This window comes from Rhopalosiphum maidis, chromosome 2, assembly GCF_003676215.2.
Source record: "Rhopalosiphum maidis isolate BTI-1 chromosome 2, ASM367621v3, whole genome shotgun sequence".
In the NCBI taxonomy this organism is placed as follows: domain Eukaryota; kingdom Metazoa; phylum Arthropoda; class Insecta; order Hemiptera; family Aphididae; genus Rhopalosiphum; species Rhopalosiphum maidis.
Window position 1 is genome coordinate 37,455,637 of NC_040878.1, and position 16,738 is coordinate 37,472,374.

General features: G+C 28.4%; 2 protein-coding genes across 2 annotated transcripts; one reads left to right on the plus strand and one right to left on the minus strand.

Moving 5' to 3' along the window:
- Positions 1 to 4,429: 4,429 nt before the first annotated feature.
- Positions 4,430 to 9,459, plus strand: LOC113553993 (thiamine transporter 2-like). The gene is made up of 9 exons (XM_026957616.1): positions 4,430 to 4,660; positions 5,393 to 5,563; positions 5,722 to 5,941; positions 6,376 to 6,557; positions 6,809 to 6,952; positions 7,578 to 7,683; positions 8,273 to 8,465; positions 8,549 to 8,690; positions 9,301 to 9,459. The coding sequence occupies exons 1-9, from the start codon at positions 4,535 to 4,537 to the stop codon at positions 9,412 to 9,414; spliced, it is 1,398 nt and encodes a 465-aa protein (XP_026813417.1). The 5' UTR covers positions 4,430 to 4,534; the 3' UTR covers positions 9,415 to 9,459.
- Positions 9,460 to 11,116: 1,657 nt separating this feature from the next.
- LOC113553994 (TAR DNA-binding protein 43-like) lies at positions 11,117 to 15,046 on the minus strand. Its single transcript, XM_026957617.1, has 4 exons — positions 14,487 to 15,046; positions 13,801 to 13,994; positions 13,477 to 13,614; positions 11,117 to 11,864 (listed from the first exon to the last, which is right to left on the minus strand). Exons 1-4 carry the CDS (start codon positions 14,728 to 14,730, stop codon positions 11,229 to 11,231), a joined length of 1,212 nt encoding a protein of 403 aa, XP_026813418.1. The 5' UTR covers positions 14,731 to 15,046; the 3' UTR covers positions 11,117 to 11,228.
- Positions 15,047 to 16,738: the final 1,692 nt, after the last annotated feature.

Below are 16,738 nucleotides of genomic sequence, written 5' to 3' on the forward strand. Positions count from 1 at the left end.
TTGTTATTATTATGTTATTATTAATTCATACTATTTTTATATTAGTTTTATTTTGTTTATGAAAGTTCATTCTAACATAATTAGGCTTGGTGTTTAAAATTAAACTGGCTTTTTTTATATACATATTTGAATCATTACACTGTCTACACCTCAACAATATGTAATTTTCAAAAAAAAACTGTTATCGATAAGTTAAAAATTAAATAAACAAATATATTAGTATACACCGTATTATACCAAAAATCATAAAAAATCTATGGGAACGAGATTGAAAAATTTAAAAATATTTTGACGTTTTTTAATGTGGAAGTGTTTTACATTTCAATAACTATATAAAAATTGGCAATTGCAAAATCAGAAGCTTATAGCTATATATTTAAGTCATAAGTGCAGTAGATATATTTTATTTTATACATATTACAAATTATAATTTATAATTTAAAACTATCAATAGTCATCATTCGTCATCATCAATTTAAATTATAATACATATCATAAAAATTATAACATATTAATAAAAAATTATAAAAGATATATGATATATTTATTATTTATGAAAAACGTTTGTTATTTTGGTTTGTTTTGAGTTATAAACTAATATTCCAGAAATATAATTTCTGTACTCATATTACAATAACGATAATTGTGAATAATATGAAATACGATAAAATGCATTATACATACACGCATTATAAAACACGAATCGAAAGCAGAAATAACCCAACAAATATGTAATTTTTGAAAACCAATTTATCTCTAAATTTTAACCAAAAATGTTTATTTTATCATTTTTTTTTTTTACGAAATTTAAGTCTTATTAACGAAATGATGAGTCTTAAAACCGAATTTTTTATAATTTATTTGGATAAGTCTTGACCGAGTTGATCGTTCCAAACGATTTTGAGTCTAATAAGGGACTGAATACCTTATATCCGTGAGTCTTATAAGCGGCGTCCACTGTACGAGGTTCCGCGTAAGTGCCGTAAGTTGTTATAGTACTGAATTTCAAACAAAATCTAAAAAACATACCTACACACATATTATTATAAAATCAATACATTCATTGCTCAGCTCAGAATCTAAAATACATAAAAATGTCGAGTCATTAATGTTATGGACCGGCGACGCCTAATCGATTATGTTTGTAAACTATAAATATTAGTATATATTTTGTATACTGTCTAGTGTTTATAAGTTTATAATCAATACTATGACCAATTTGTATATAAAACAATAATAATAATTTTATTTTTAACGAAACGTGTATAATTTTCTTGTTAAAGACATTATGGCTTTTATTATAGATAATCAACGGTCAAGGTGTCAACTGTCGACGGTAGTCAACAAGCCGTTTTCAGGGAAAAAGATATTAATATTTCTCTAAAAGTAGATAAAAATACAAACCAAATATATTGCTCCCCCCCCCCCCCGATCACAACATATCTATGTGGTCTACGTCGGTGTACAGTTAAACCTTCTTTTACATTTATTTTGTGTAAGTTCTACAAATACAAAAATAGTTAACTAGTATTATTTTCGTTGGTGATTTAAAAGTGTGTTTGATAAAAATCATTTATTATATCATTTATGAAAAAACCATTTATTTGTTTATCATTTTGCTGATTTCAAAATTCGCCGTCCAAATACATCACCGCGGTCAGTTTATATATCCGCAACGGGTCTGTAAATAATATTGATTTGTGTCATTCTACTGTCTATGTTAGTTAGCAATATTCAAGTAATTTTTAGAATTTTCAAAACAAAATTATTTTGAATATTATAACGATATAATATGAATACATTTTATATTATGTTAAATCACAATTCATACAATAGGACAATTATTATATAATATTATACTACTATATCTTTTTATAATACATAACTATAACAATATAAATTATAATATAATATATTTTTTAATGAATACAAGTATGTACACACAACATATGGTACAAACATAAATTATCTTTTGTTGTGTAATTTTTAGTAAGTAAATAAGTATTTTTAAATCAGAAATTATTAACCTCAAAACAAAATATCTTTGCTCTTAAACTATAGATAGAACATAATTACAATTATATAGTGGCGTATATAGGGTTTTTAAAAGGCCATGCAACACCAAAAAGTAGACACTTTAGTTCAGTATTTTATTGAGATACACAGATTTTATAACCTGCAGATTAATGAAATCAAAGAATCTAACGTGTGTAGGGATTTGACACGTTTTATATTTATTTATGGATTAGGAAAACAGTAATCGCTTTCTGTTTTATTTTTATCTTAACTATGAGATAGGTATATTAACTTCAAGGTTTGAAGTTGTGGTACTTTTAAAATATAACTTAAAATTTTTCAAAAAAAAAACATCCAACCAGTTCAAGAAGATTTATAATAGATAAAATGGTTTTAGTTTGATGTGCAAATACTCTGTTGTGCCATGCTTCAAGCAGGCATCTTTTTGATCGTTGGATCCATATTGGACCGCCATATACCGGTGTGTGGTGTGGCTTGTTATTATATTTTCAATATTTTGGTTGCCGTCGAAACTTGTAGTTCACCTTTACCCGAGTTCTGCGCAATCTGCGGTTTTATATACCATAGACACTATGTTGACCATTGTCGATTGAGTTATTTTTCACACATAAACTTTTCATAATTTTTAATATATTCTAGCTGCATTGCCGGCGTCGCCCGAGAATAAATAAAATCGGTTTTTAAATGTGGTGGATAGAAATAAGTGACTTTTTTTTCTTGTGCTATGTCATCAACAAATATTGTAATCAGAAATAAATGAATATTCAGTTATGATTTGATCAGTATTACTCCGAAGTGCCGATATCTCTACGTCAGAACTTATCTTAACTCTAAAGCCGGCTTTAACTCTAAGGGCTTTATTTCGATGATAGTTAATGTAGGTATTTAAACACGAAAATAAAAAAGTAAACAAATGTTTGAGTGCTCCTATAAAATTGTTTGATACACACTTTTAATTTTAGTTGATTATGATGGCCTGTGCAAGCATTTCAATTATTTCATATTCTTAAAAACAACAAAATAAATATGCAATGTAAAATAATATATATTTTTTTATTTAATAATATTTTTTTTTTTTTGATAATAAAATAATTATTGTTGTGTGTGGACCTAAAGAGCCGCAACTTAAGATCGAAAGAGCCGCAGGTTGCCGACCCCTGTAATATATTATATACTACAGGGGCGTGTACCAGTTGCCCTCAAAAGTACCTTTTTTTATACCAAATTCCCCAAACTACCTAGAGCGAAATGCACCAGTTGCACTCAACTAAATGTGCCAGTTGCCCCCAACCGAATGTACCAGTTGCCCTCATATGTTAATATATACACGATTACAATATATAGCCCGTAAAATAGGAGAGGCGAATATACAAACAATAAATAAAATTATTTATAAAAATAATGTAAAATAGTATAAAATGTTAGAATCAAATTTTGATATTTGCAATTATATATATATATGATGTTATATTTTGTAATAAATAATAAACATACTTAAACAAAAAAGCCCGTATTGAAGATTTTATAAATAAATATAAAAACAAGAATATTAGTAGATTAGATTTTGTAAAATCTGTTAGTAATTATTATAACAAAACATAATATATAATTATTATATCTAATTATTTCTTTTTTTGACAAATTATCACATTGATTGCCACATAATTAAAATATTTATTATTTCATTGACTATTGTATTCGTATTATTTTGTTAGTAATTATTACAAAATACAATATTAGGTAGAGGTATACATGGTTCCAAGAATATGCATTTTTTTCTTTCATTTCATACTATTTTACACTGTTTTTATAAACAATTGTATTTATAGTTATTTGTTTGTATATTTACCTCTTCTATTTTACGGGCTATATATTGTAACCGTGTATATATTAACAAGCGAGGGCAGCATTTTTAAAATCTCGATAACAGCCGTTGAGCGCAACCAGTCAACACCCTACACAAGTACCTACTAGTGTTTTTTCCGGTTTGGTTTGTAACGTGTTGTTCACTTTTAATCGTTAACTTAAAAAAATTCGTTTTTACTTAATACATCTATTAACAAACACCGAATGCGCGTAATCGATACTTATTTAATGGACAATTTTCTTAAGCCAAAACAATTGTGACCGCCTAAAACAATACACTGCAACTGTTATCCGGGGAGTGGATTCGTCAAAACAAATTAAACACAGAACACTCAATTGCTATTTGTTCATTAATTGAAATGTATATCCTTATTATTCAGAAAAATAATGAATGTGTTTAATTGCCTGCTGATATACCAATAGTTCTTAAGTGAATTTCTTAATCTCAACCGAGCTCTTACAGCTAATCATTTCAAGATAACCGCGACCATAGCCACTCTCAATACGATATAAAATAAGACCGAAAAATGACTACTGTATCATATTATCATTGAACTAATGATTATTTTCTTTTAGAAAAACATTGATCGCGTGTACAAACGTTTCATTTCAATACCCCGATACAACAATCATGAAGAAATGGAAAAAGATCTCTCTATTCGTGTGCGTGTTTGCGTTCGTCAGAGAACTTAGGCCTATCGAACCGTTTTATGCGGCTTACATGACAAGTCCAGCCATAAACATCACGCTAACTCAGGTAAATCGTATACAATTTACAATAAGTAGGTGCACATGTTGTACGGTGTAAAATAATAGAGTTTGCCGGGTATGCTCAGCGCTCACCCCCGTTTTACCTTAAATAATTATGAATACAATCGAATTCTGATTCATGACATTTTTGTATTACTTCAGTAGTAGACCGTATCGTCCTGCCATGGCCATACAATTTTTTTTTTAAAGTAAGACCTCCATTTTTTTACAATAAATTGCTGAAAGGATATTTGTTTTTGAAAATTTTACAAAAATATAAAATATTGTATCTAGTGTTAATTATACCTACTTATATTACTTGACCGTTTTTACAAATTATAAATGTTGATAGATTAATATGAATTTATACATTTTTCAAATCGGAAATCGAGGTGTAGCATCCCATACCTTCTTAGCCTATTATCCTTGTTATTACACGCAATTAAATAACTTAACGACTATAATACTAGAATTTTTATTTTTACGTGTGAAAATTTTCAGAAAATTATCCATTTAATAATTTACAATAGCAAAAATAGTGCAGTTTGAAAAATATAAGTTTGTATCTCCGCAGGAATCCGAACAACTTAATTAAGTGGTACAAAAATCAAAACGTTAAAATATGGTCTTTAATCGTATTTAAAAATACCACAGAAATATAGGGAATGAATATGCTTCCTGAATCATCTAGTATAATATAATAATATGTGCTCACCGAATTTTCGTGATTTATATACAGACGTCTAGAGATGTTTATGCAGTCGGAGCGTATTCGTGCTTTGGTCTAATCATCATTGTGTTCCTGATCACCGACTATCTGAAATATAAGCCTGTATTAATAATGGACGGTATATGTGGTATAATAACCTACTGCAGCATCGTTGGACATCCGAGCTTATTGAGAATGCAGGTAAGCTATACCAATATGTGAAACACTGTCGTTATGACTCTGCTAGAATATTATAATATTATTACCTTATTGTGTTTTACATCGAGAATCGAAATTTATAAAAACGTTCTTTAAAAAGTTTTTTTAAAATATCAGGTAACGATAAAAATATTTTACAGATCGGCCAAATATTCTACGGTTTCTTCTTTTCGTCCGAAGTGGCTTATTTTGGTTACTTATACGCCATGACCGATGATAAACGTTACTATCAAAGGATCACGGGACAAGCTAGAGCGGCGTGTCTATCGGGCAAGTTCTTGTCGTCTTTATTCGCGCAACTCATCAGTCTCGTCAACGGTTCAGTTCCTTACGTTGAATTAGTTTACTTGAGTATATTCGGTAAATATTTTACTCGTTATTATAAATATAGTCTTTAAGTCTTTTAATCGCATTCAGTTAAAACGTATATTGGTATGTGTATATGTCGCATCCATATCCGCGTTATTGTACGTTTCACGAAATGGACAACGTTGGCATTCATGAAAATGAGTTTTATAAAAAATTAATAACAAATGATATTTTAGGAATAATATATAACAATTTTTTTTTTAATTTTCGCTTTACGGACATCCAAATGACTGAACAAGTACCGTTGATGACGGTTTAGGTATCCATTTCACGAAATATAATCCATATTGTGTAATTACGTGAAGTGGAGAAATCGCGATTTCGTTTCGTAAAATGTATGCAAACGTTGTCCATTTCGTGAAACGTGATATGGATGCGACATATATGCTATATTTTAATAAAATTTAAATAATTTGATTTTCAAGGTATGTTTTTCTCCGCTGTTTGGGTCTTTTTAATGCCTAACGTCACTAAAAGTGTGTATTTTCACAATGAAAGATCTGAATCAATCGATCAGCCTAATACGCCGCCAGTTTCAAATTCCATGTCTACCTCTGTTGGATCAAATATCATTAAAGATATTGAATCTCAACCATCGAAAACAAAAGTAACTTAATAATTAATATGGAACGCTCACCCGATACGAATATTGTTGGTACTGTTGGTATAGGGGTCATCTCGCCACAGTTTACGGACACTATAGTCAATAGTCATACAAATGTTAATATTATTATATATAGGTACCTACACTCTCTGTCTAATGATTATATTTTATAAACTGTTTAATACAACATACCTATTAAGTTATAGACAAATGTCTGTTTCGTTTTTAATTTAAATCATTGAATTAATTTCCAGGCGACCGATAAGGAAATAAATAAAAACAAAAGTCTGGGTCAAGTATTATCATACTTAAAGAAGGATTTCGTACGGTCGTATTCAGATCCATATGTTAGAAAACTGTGTTTATGGTGGGCTTTCGCTTTCGGAGCATATGTACAGGTATAGACGCAATGCAATATTTAAATACTTTAAATAGTATATTGTGCGACAAGGGCGGAAATAGTGAGCCATATCAGTGGCGAGCGACTTGTACAATAAGTTCATCACATATTACAATAATGTCAATAGAGAGGGAGTGGCGGAGGCAGCGAAGACGTGACAAAAAATGATACGTGTAGCTCTCGGGGACGAAGCAATTTCAGTCTTGGCAAAATTTCAGACCTCGCTTGTCAGTGGCGGATACAAGAGTAACTGTATAAGGCGATAGGTCTTTGATCGTTTTTTTTTTTTTATATTATTTCAACATCATTTAGTAATCAATCATGTATACGTGGTTGCGTTATTATTGTATTATTACGCGTTTACTGGCAATAGTGGCAATTGAATTTCACATAAAATACAAACCCCTTATAAACCCAATACATCAAGTACTGATATGAGCATCATATAAATATTTTTGTCGAATTCCACCCACTCCCCTCGAACACCATCGTCGGAGATCCACACTCAAGGGAATTCCCGCTACTGTCCTTGTCACAGTATATTAATTTTTTTTTTTAAATAGGTTTTTTAAATGTCCAAAATGTGTTACTCAATAATCGGTATAACTATACTTTCATTTCAGGTTTACACTTACATTAATGTTTTATACACGTATGTGTTAGATTTAAACGAGGATTCGCATTTTACTTTGTACAACGGTGCGGCAGAATCACTTAACACTTTAATAGGTACACATTATACAAAAATTGAAAAACGTGATACGACGCTGCATTGACGTATTACATTTATCTATAGGTCCGTACGACGGGTAATATAGAAAAGGTACTTGTTCCGTATATTTCCATAAAGAATGGACTTAATCGAGTTAAAAGGAGGAAAAAATTATTTTGTATCAAATAATAAAATGGAAACAACATACTATTATTTTTATCGATAACTTTTTTCAAAGTAATTTAATATACACAAAAAAATTAAATAAATGTATAAAATACTAATTATGGAGCCTAGCTGTGTGTACGGACTACGAACATAAAGCTGACTCTACATATTCTCGTTTTTCAATTTTATGATTGTATTAATGATAAACTTACGGATCTTAACATTTAGCGAAAATATACTGCGAAACAAGGTTCGATAATAATATAATCTTTATTCCCCGTCGTAGAGAGACGGAAATTGAGGGTGTCGGTCGTGTAATACGGTCGTCATATCTTAATAAAACATGTTGAATATATTTATATATATATTGTCTACATAATTATAATAATACAATACTTATAAATTTGGTTTTAATTTTGTAATGAATTATATTTCTAGGGGCCATTGCTGCGTATTCGATTGGCAAACTTGAATTGAATTGGTTTAAAGTCGGAGACTTGTTTTTAGGAATTGGTTCAATACTCGCCGGAATTGTACTTTTCGGTTGTTTTTACACGAGAACTATGTGGTTTATTTACGCGTTCTACATAATCTACGGATGTCTTTATCAAACGATGTTGACAGTCGCCGAGTAATTAATATTGGAATGTCTTCATAAAACAAAAATCGTACATTTATTTAAATAGCCGTTTGGCGTGTCGTTGTGCATTATAGATCCGAAGTCGCAAAACGATTAAGCAGAGATAGTTACGGTCTCGTGTTTGGATTTAACTCATTTATAGCTCTATTCCTGCACACGCTAATGACTTACGGCATCGTCCAAGGTCACATTATCTCGGTCTCGACGATACAACAAGTAAATAAATAAATCAATAAAACAATAAACGGTATAAGAGGATTCTTTTTTTTTAAATATCATAAATATCAGTGAACTTTTTTACACGTGCTAGCCGTACATCGTGTATTACATTGTATGCCAGGCAGGCCAGTTGCTGTACACCACTAACGACTTAATACAAAACTATTTAAAATGACCAATCGATAAAATATTATGATGAATTTTAACGTAGATGGGTTAGGTTATTGTGTTACAATAAGTACCATTATACCCATTTGTATTTTTGTTTATTTCCTGTACCACCGGTACGTGATTTTCCGCGTACCAACTAGTTACCACAATTTGAGAACCTCTGAAAGTCTGTTATAGCTATAAGCTTATTTAACGTGTAGACATTTTAATAAATCAATAATCTGTACCTAATATAGATATAAGAATATCATAGAGCGGATTAAAATATACTTTCCGAGGGTACGGTATGATGTGCAATTTCAACGTTAGAATTAACACATTATATTTTATCATTAATGCTCTACGTAGAACATAGATGTACTAACCTTATAATTAGAATCGTTAAGAAAAAGCTTTAAAAAACGTAATTCTAAACTTGTTTTTATATTTTTTACAGTTTTTGATTTATGCTGTTTATTACACGAGCATTGGGACGGTATTCCTAATTTTCTCGATCAAAAATCATTTCTCATCAGCTGCGACCGTCAGTCTTGTAGAATGTAAGCAATAAATTATTTATTTATATATACATTAAAATTTTTTTTTGCTAAATTTATTTATTATTTATATTTATTACCTATCTATTTTTAAATAATGTAAATACGTGTATTGTGAACATTTTGATAAATAATTAGGTTGGTATGTATTTATTCTGTTGTTATTTGTCCTAATACCAGTTTCGGGCGATTATGATACACTAGTACCTACCTATACTACCTACTTAAATACACATAATCTATAGACTTGTATAGACATACTATAGATAGTGATGAAAATGAAATTATAGATATTCTAAAATTTAAATTATTATTTAAAATGCGCGTCGTATAGATAGGTATACTCCCTCGATATTTGAGATCTCAATTCTCAATATGTTAATGCGAGTCCAAACACTCCTCCGAGTATATATGTAAATTTGGGGATGAAGGGAGATTTTTAATCGGTTTTACGCCTTATTCATAGTTGACAACAAAATATAGATCTATATGAGCTATGTTAACGGGGATGGATGGATTTAAACCATTTCAGTGGCTATGCAACAACACAACCGTTGTGGTAGTACAAAATTATGAATTAATGCTATCAGTTCTTACGGTTATGTATGTGGACTGACTATTTCAACATAAAATAATTATACATAATGTTGTTGAACTTTACTCTCCCTTGTTATTTTCTGGAATGCATTATCAACATCGCGGACTTGCGATTTATCTTGTTATATTTTTATGGGTGCATTTACCCAAAACAGAACACTTTAGGGTGTATATCCATACGTTTGGGTGTAATATTTCCCTTCATAATAGCACGTTTTGGCACATATATTAGTATATTATTCTAAATCTGAGCCTATTAGCTTTACCCAGAAGGTCAGAACTCAGAGAACATCGCGAGTAGGTTAGCTCAAATTTTTTTTACCGTAGAACGTGATCCTAATTTTTTTATGTAATTTAATTCATTTTTTTAACTTCATAAGTTTCCCAACATTTTTCAATAATTAAGACATGGTTTATAGATCAAACATGAAACGATTGAGTACTTAATATTATAGTAAATTACACGAGACTTTCGATTACTAGTTAGTATATGAATTTTAAAAATCGTGTTTTTGTCATATTGAAATCGATTCAATGATAATTTTTAAGGTCAACAAGTATAACTAATAACACATTGTATATTTTATCAATAGAATTTTTTTTTAATATTAAAAAATCAATAGATGTACATAACATTATTTCAGAGTTGATTGTAAAGTAATCAATTATTATTAAAATTATTATTTATGAATTATTTATCAAAAAATTTTCAGCTTAATGTATTTTTTTAATTTATAGAAGTGAATTGATAAAAAAAAATGTATTTACCTAAATTAAATCATAGTATTTGTTCAAAAACCAATACTAATGTAAAAATGAAATATTGACTATAATACAGATGTACACTCAAAGAGAACAATCAAATTCAACTAGTTGAAAAAATCACTATTCGAAAAAAATAATAACAAAATAGTAAAATACTTAAAATATTTTGAGGGAAAAAATTCTTTTATCTCACATATTAATATATATGTATATTGTATAAATACTAAAACTTAAGCTTAATGTTTACTAATGTGTACATCTTTTTTATTTTATGCATTAAAGATTTTGATTATCACAAATATTATTTAACAAATTATAAATTTGTTGAGTGATTTTGACAATTAGTAAGAAAAGTAAAATAAGTACTCAGTTTAATTTAAATTGTATTACAATTATAAGTCATATTAAAATTAAAAATATAAGTCAAAATATATATTCCCAATAAGATGAGATTGAATTAGGTACATTATTCATATTTGCTCATATTTCCAATTACTCCTCTCACTGTCTTTTCTACTACTGCAGCAACTAAATTTGGATCAAACTGGCCACTCACATCTTTAGATTGAGATACAGATGATGAATCGGAGTATTCATTTTTTCTCCATACTTGCCCTGAGTTGTATGACCGGCCACTATCGTATGGTTTTCTATCATATCGACTATTTCTATAGCGGTCTGAATAACTACCACGGTCATAATCGTCCCAACCACCATTATCATAGTAGTGATCACGACTATTGTAGGAATCTCGACTTCCTCTCATACGACCACTATAGGGGTTACCACCATAGGGGTTACCACCACTTCCGCCACCGCCGCCACTACTACGTCCACCACGTGACCTCTGGTCTTTATCTTTAGGCATAGCAACAGACACACTGAGACGAATATCTTTGATGGTATGATCCTGGTCAAGAGCAGTGAGTGCAGCATCAGGTTTGGTAAATGATACAAAGGCAATGCCTTTAAATGGACGAGGAACAAAGACTTCAACAATATCTCCAAATTTTTTAAAATAGTCTTCTAAATCTTCTTGAGTTATACTTTCAGTCAGTTGACCAACAAATATTTTCTTCGGCGCTTCATTTATAAATGCATCCTAAAATCAATTTGATTATGTTAATGAAGTATAAAAAAATAAAACATAAATAATTATACTTTTATAACAGAAAACACAATTACTAACACAGATACACAAAATACCCTCTAGATATTAAAAAAAATAATAAACATAAGGCACATCATAAAATACTATTAAATGTATAAAATATTCATTTGAAATATAATATTAAATGGTGAAACATCATAAACTAAAATATTATATAAGTATAAAGTAGGAACATCATACATTTTAGTTTCAATCATAACAAAAGTTGTTATTAATATGTTTAATCAATCATCTTGATATTATAATATAGAATATGTTATTAATTATTTTCATTATCAAATAATCATACAGAAATCTGATCATAAAAATCTAGTAAATTTAAATAAAATTAAGTCCACTTAAAGTGCTATAGTTAAATTTCTAATCTGTAAAATAATTTAAAATAATACACTATTTTCTTCTATTTTTGTTGAATTGGAATTTATTTTGGTTTATTTAAAACAACAATTTAAAAACTAAAGAGCTAAAAATGTATACACTGTACATTTATAATAGAATATCAATAATTAAAATAAATTAAGAACCATTACAGAGGTGAGAATAAAATAACAATTTATTTGTATAGCCGATCATTGATCAATAAATAATTTAAAGTCAATCAATTTTTGTAAATTGTAAAATGTTTAATATATGCTTGAAAATTAAAATATCAAAAATGAATATCCTTAAATTTGATAATATTCACTAAAATATTCAAAATAACAAAGTAAAAAAAAAAAATTCTCAACATAAAATTTAGTATGTCACGCATTAGTTACATGGAGAGATTAAATTCACGCATACTATCTGTTCATAAGAAAAGAAAAAAAATAATAATATGATTATATAGTATATTATACATGATATACGTATTAAATTATAATTATTTTATTATTGATATGCGCGGGTACATTTTTTGATTATGAATAAATTACGTGTTTCTTTAAATACTAAATTGTACAGTGAAGTAGTGAACACATTAAATATAATATCAACAATTATTGTGAAACCAAATATTTATAGCTTATAAATTCTTATCTTCCATTACATAAAAATCAATTGAATAGTTATTAAAAAACAATAAGATAATTTCAATGTATTAAGTGTATAAAGATTATTCAAACATTTATTCATTATTTCAATTTATTTTTAAAGATATTAAGTAAAATAAAGTAGTTAATAATTTATTGGAAATTGAGATTTTATTATATGACTAATGATTAGTCTAGTGCTATAATTTTATTACCACTTATATCATCAGCTTGTGCAAAAAGTTTTTCTGCTATGCAGATAAAAACTTAGACAAGATTAATTAATTAAATTATTTTAATAAAAATGCAGAAAAAATAGATCTTTGTAATTTCATCATATCTACAAAGCTATAAAAAAATTAATAAATTGAGTCTATGTATTGTTTAAATAATAAAGGAGAATATTTAATACCTTATATCTAACCAATTTGTGCTTATATATTTTACAGATATTATAAGAAATTAGAAGTTAATTACAGTTAAAAAATGTTTAAAATTGCATATAACTAATATTTTAGCAATATTATATGTACCTTAATGTTAGGTATTTTAATCTCACATCGCCTTCCGTTTATTACATGAGAATCTAACATTGACCGCACTTGAGATTCTTGTTCTTTAAATCGTATGAATCCAAAACCTCTAGATCTACCGTCAGTTGTCTTTTTAATCTAAATTAAATAATATAATTAAAATAACATAACTTGTTATAAAACATAATTGATAATCTGGAAGATTAAATTCAAATACTAAAAAAGTATTATCGCAAACCAAATATAAAGAAATAACTTTATATCACATTCATACATTTCCTAATTTACAAACCCTTTTTTCTTTGTTATTTTTATTTAACTAACTTGTGCCATGCGCAGTTCACCGTATTTACTAAAGTAACTTTCTAAGTCCTCATCAGTCGTTTTCCATGGTAAACCGAGCACAAGTAAATCTCGATTCTTCCAAGCCGTTGATGTTGCCTCAGACTTGGGTTCCTTGGATGCTCGCTCAACATCACTTTCAAATTCTTCGTTCAATTTCCTTTTCTGTCCATTATCTGAACACACATATCATTATCATTCCTCAACATTATAAAATGGTTATATATAATTTCACATTGATTCTTTAAATACATCACTTATTTAAGAAATATTATGCAAATAATTTAAATAGATAATATTTTAAAAATCAATCGTCATCAATAGTTGATAAATATATACGTTTAGATAAGTTTCTGGACTAGTCCACAAAGGTTTATTTAATAAATTCTATGAAATTGTAAGAGTACAAGTTTATGATCATGTACATGAAAATAAATAGTTAATTCCAACACTTGTAGTTTTTATCACATATCTTCACCATAATAATATGGAATGAACTAGTAATAGATACTTATTTTAACTATAAAAAGATGTTACAGTCCGTTTGAAAGACAATCCCAATTGACTGAAACCTTTTTCCAATATTCTCATACACAGATATTGTCTCAAATTAAATTAACCAATTATACAAATATGTAAATACAATTTTAAAAATAAAATAAACTTACCCTTGTTGAACGAACAAAAGTATACAATGTCGCCCCACCCATCATCAGTAGGTGGATGTAGTTTATCATCGACAAGCCGAAGAGCTCGGGTTCGGCCGTTATCCGGTGCTACATACTTCAAGCCGCAAGCATCCGGATATTGTGCATGAAGAGTAGACAATAAGAGGGTGCCATCTTTTTCCAACGGCAAGTCCACCACCTCTTTATCATTGTCATTTGTTTCAGATACTTGGACGAACGACATTGCTATGATCAAATGGAAAATTCACCAATTCGACTTCTGAAAGATAATTTACTGACTAACAGAGAATATCGATTCGTGTAAGGACGTTAGACAACTTATAAACAATAAAAAATTAAAGCAATTGAACACAGGATATATTATTTAAGCTGGAGTGGTAAAAATTGACACAGTCCAAAGTGGAGTGGACTCTGAAATAAAAAGACTAATAAAGTAATAACCAAAAGTGAAAAGATTATGATACTAATACGTACAGGCGCATTATATGCACCGCCATACAGTAAAGACCACGGACTACAATAATTTAAAGTACTAAGTACAAACACACAAACGCACACTGCGTCGCACAGTGCACAATATTAATGTAAACACGAGTCAAGAATCAGCGAAAAGTGGAGACACTGTAACCATTGTTACCAACTGATTAAAATTCCTAGTCCTGTTTTGTTTGATAGATTTTAATTTTAAATTTTTAAATAATATGCTCATATAGGTACCTATTTGCTCTGAGCTCTAAAATTTAATAAATATCAAAAAAAAAAAAAATTATGATAGGCCGTGGAAAATATTGTTAATTATTATCCTTAAATTTGGTGGTAGGTCAATTTACTTTGATGTTAAATATTATTAAAATGAATAATTCTTCTAAACATAATATTTACCATGTTATGCGAAAGTATAAGTAAGACGTATAGTGATCACAGGTACGATTGGTAAAAGACGACTAAGAGTGTGACGACGTTGATTATAAATTATAATGAATATTGTTGTTGACTTGTTGTTAAAAATTTAGTAAAATATTAACAAACTAATCTGTAACAAATGGTTAGGTATAATCGTATTTCGTATAGAAAATATCAAATTTTATAGGAATTCTTGTTTTATAAAATGGTTCAATAAATTTATAAAATATTAATTTATTTTGAATAGGTTACTATAGATAGGTAGGTACCTATTAAATGAAATAATAGATATCACTTATCGAATGGTTAGAATTTTTTTATATTATCTGACTATATTAACCGACGTCATTATTATTTCTAAGTATTTACAATTTACATGACGTGCACGGTGCACATTAAATTTTAAAAAAACATGTGGTTTGACTAATAATTATTTAGTTACATAGTACCTATATGGTTACATAGTCATAGTACTTACTACTTCATTAATCGTTTAATCGTGAAAACAACGTAAGTTCACAATTAACAGAGACGGATTTACACAATTGCCGCCCCATTAAACTTCTTAACGAGAAAACATATTTTTAAATACTTATTTAACATAACTACTAAAAAAATAAATCATAAATACTGATACTAAACAATAACTATTGGTTATGTTAATAAACTGTTCTAATCAAGTAAATAGTACCAATATAATATTTTTATTAAAATATAATATATCACCATGTTTTTGAATAAATTTGCTCTACCGGTTAAATATAATTATTGTATAGATATAATTAGGTTCCCTCAACAAACTAACGCGTTCAATCAAATTTAAATTATTTTATTATAAAAAACAATAGCAAATAATCAAACTTAAAAATTCATACTTTTTATTATACAACATACAAATAATGAGAAAAAATACCTAATGTAAAAAAATGAACTATTTAATTTGTTTGCGTCTTGCTTTTAGTACGTACGAATATTACATAAAAATATTCTCAGTGACTGGTTTATAATTAGATTATCGTTCCAATACGAACCGATCGTCACCCGTATTCGTATAAAATATATCATACATGTATGTATTGTGCGTGTAGTGAGTACGCCATACGATCGAACGACCCACGACCGATTATTAATAATTTTTACGAATTAGTAAAAATAACGAAATATGTTATCTATGGTTAGTATTTAGATAATAGATATACTTTCTGGCAGTCGTTTGATCATTTTCTTGGATGTTCATAGTTTATTGTTATGCATTATAAAATAAAGAAGAAATTTAATGTTAATTATATTAACAAGAATAATATGTTATATTTAAATATTAAACATTT

What these genes read in the sequence shown, in the direction of transcription:
- LOC113553993 (XM_026957616.1), top strand. Translation starts at nt 4,535, where the DNA reads ATGAAGAAATGGAAAAAGATCTCTCTATTCGTGTGCGTGTTTGCGTTC. An exon ending in ATCACTTAACACTTTAATAG is followed by an intron (nt 7,684 to 8,272) that starts GTACACATTATA and finishes TTATATTTCTAG; the next exon opens with GGGCCATTGCTGCGTATTCG. An exon ending in ACGATGTTGACAGTCGCCGA is followed by an intron (nt 8,466 to 8,548) that starts GTAATTAATATT and finishes TGTGCATTATAG; the next exon opens with ATCCGAAGTCGCAAAACGAT.
- LOC113553994 (XM_026957617.1), bottom strand. Translation starts at nt 14,730, where the DNA reads ATGTCGTTCGTCCAAGTATCTGAAACAAATGACAATGATAAAGAGGTG. An exon ending in CTTTTGTTCGTTCAACAAGG is followed by an intron (nt 13,995 to 14,486) that starts GTAAGTTTATTT and finishes ATGTGTGTTCAG; the next exon opens with ATAATGGACAGAAAAGGAAA. An exon ending in GTGAACTGCGCATGGCACAA is followed by an intron (nt 13,615 to 13,800) that starts GTTAGTTAAATA and finishes TATTTAATTTAG; the next exon opens with ATTAAAAAGACAACTGACGG.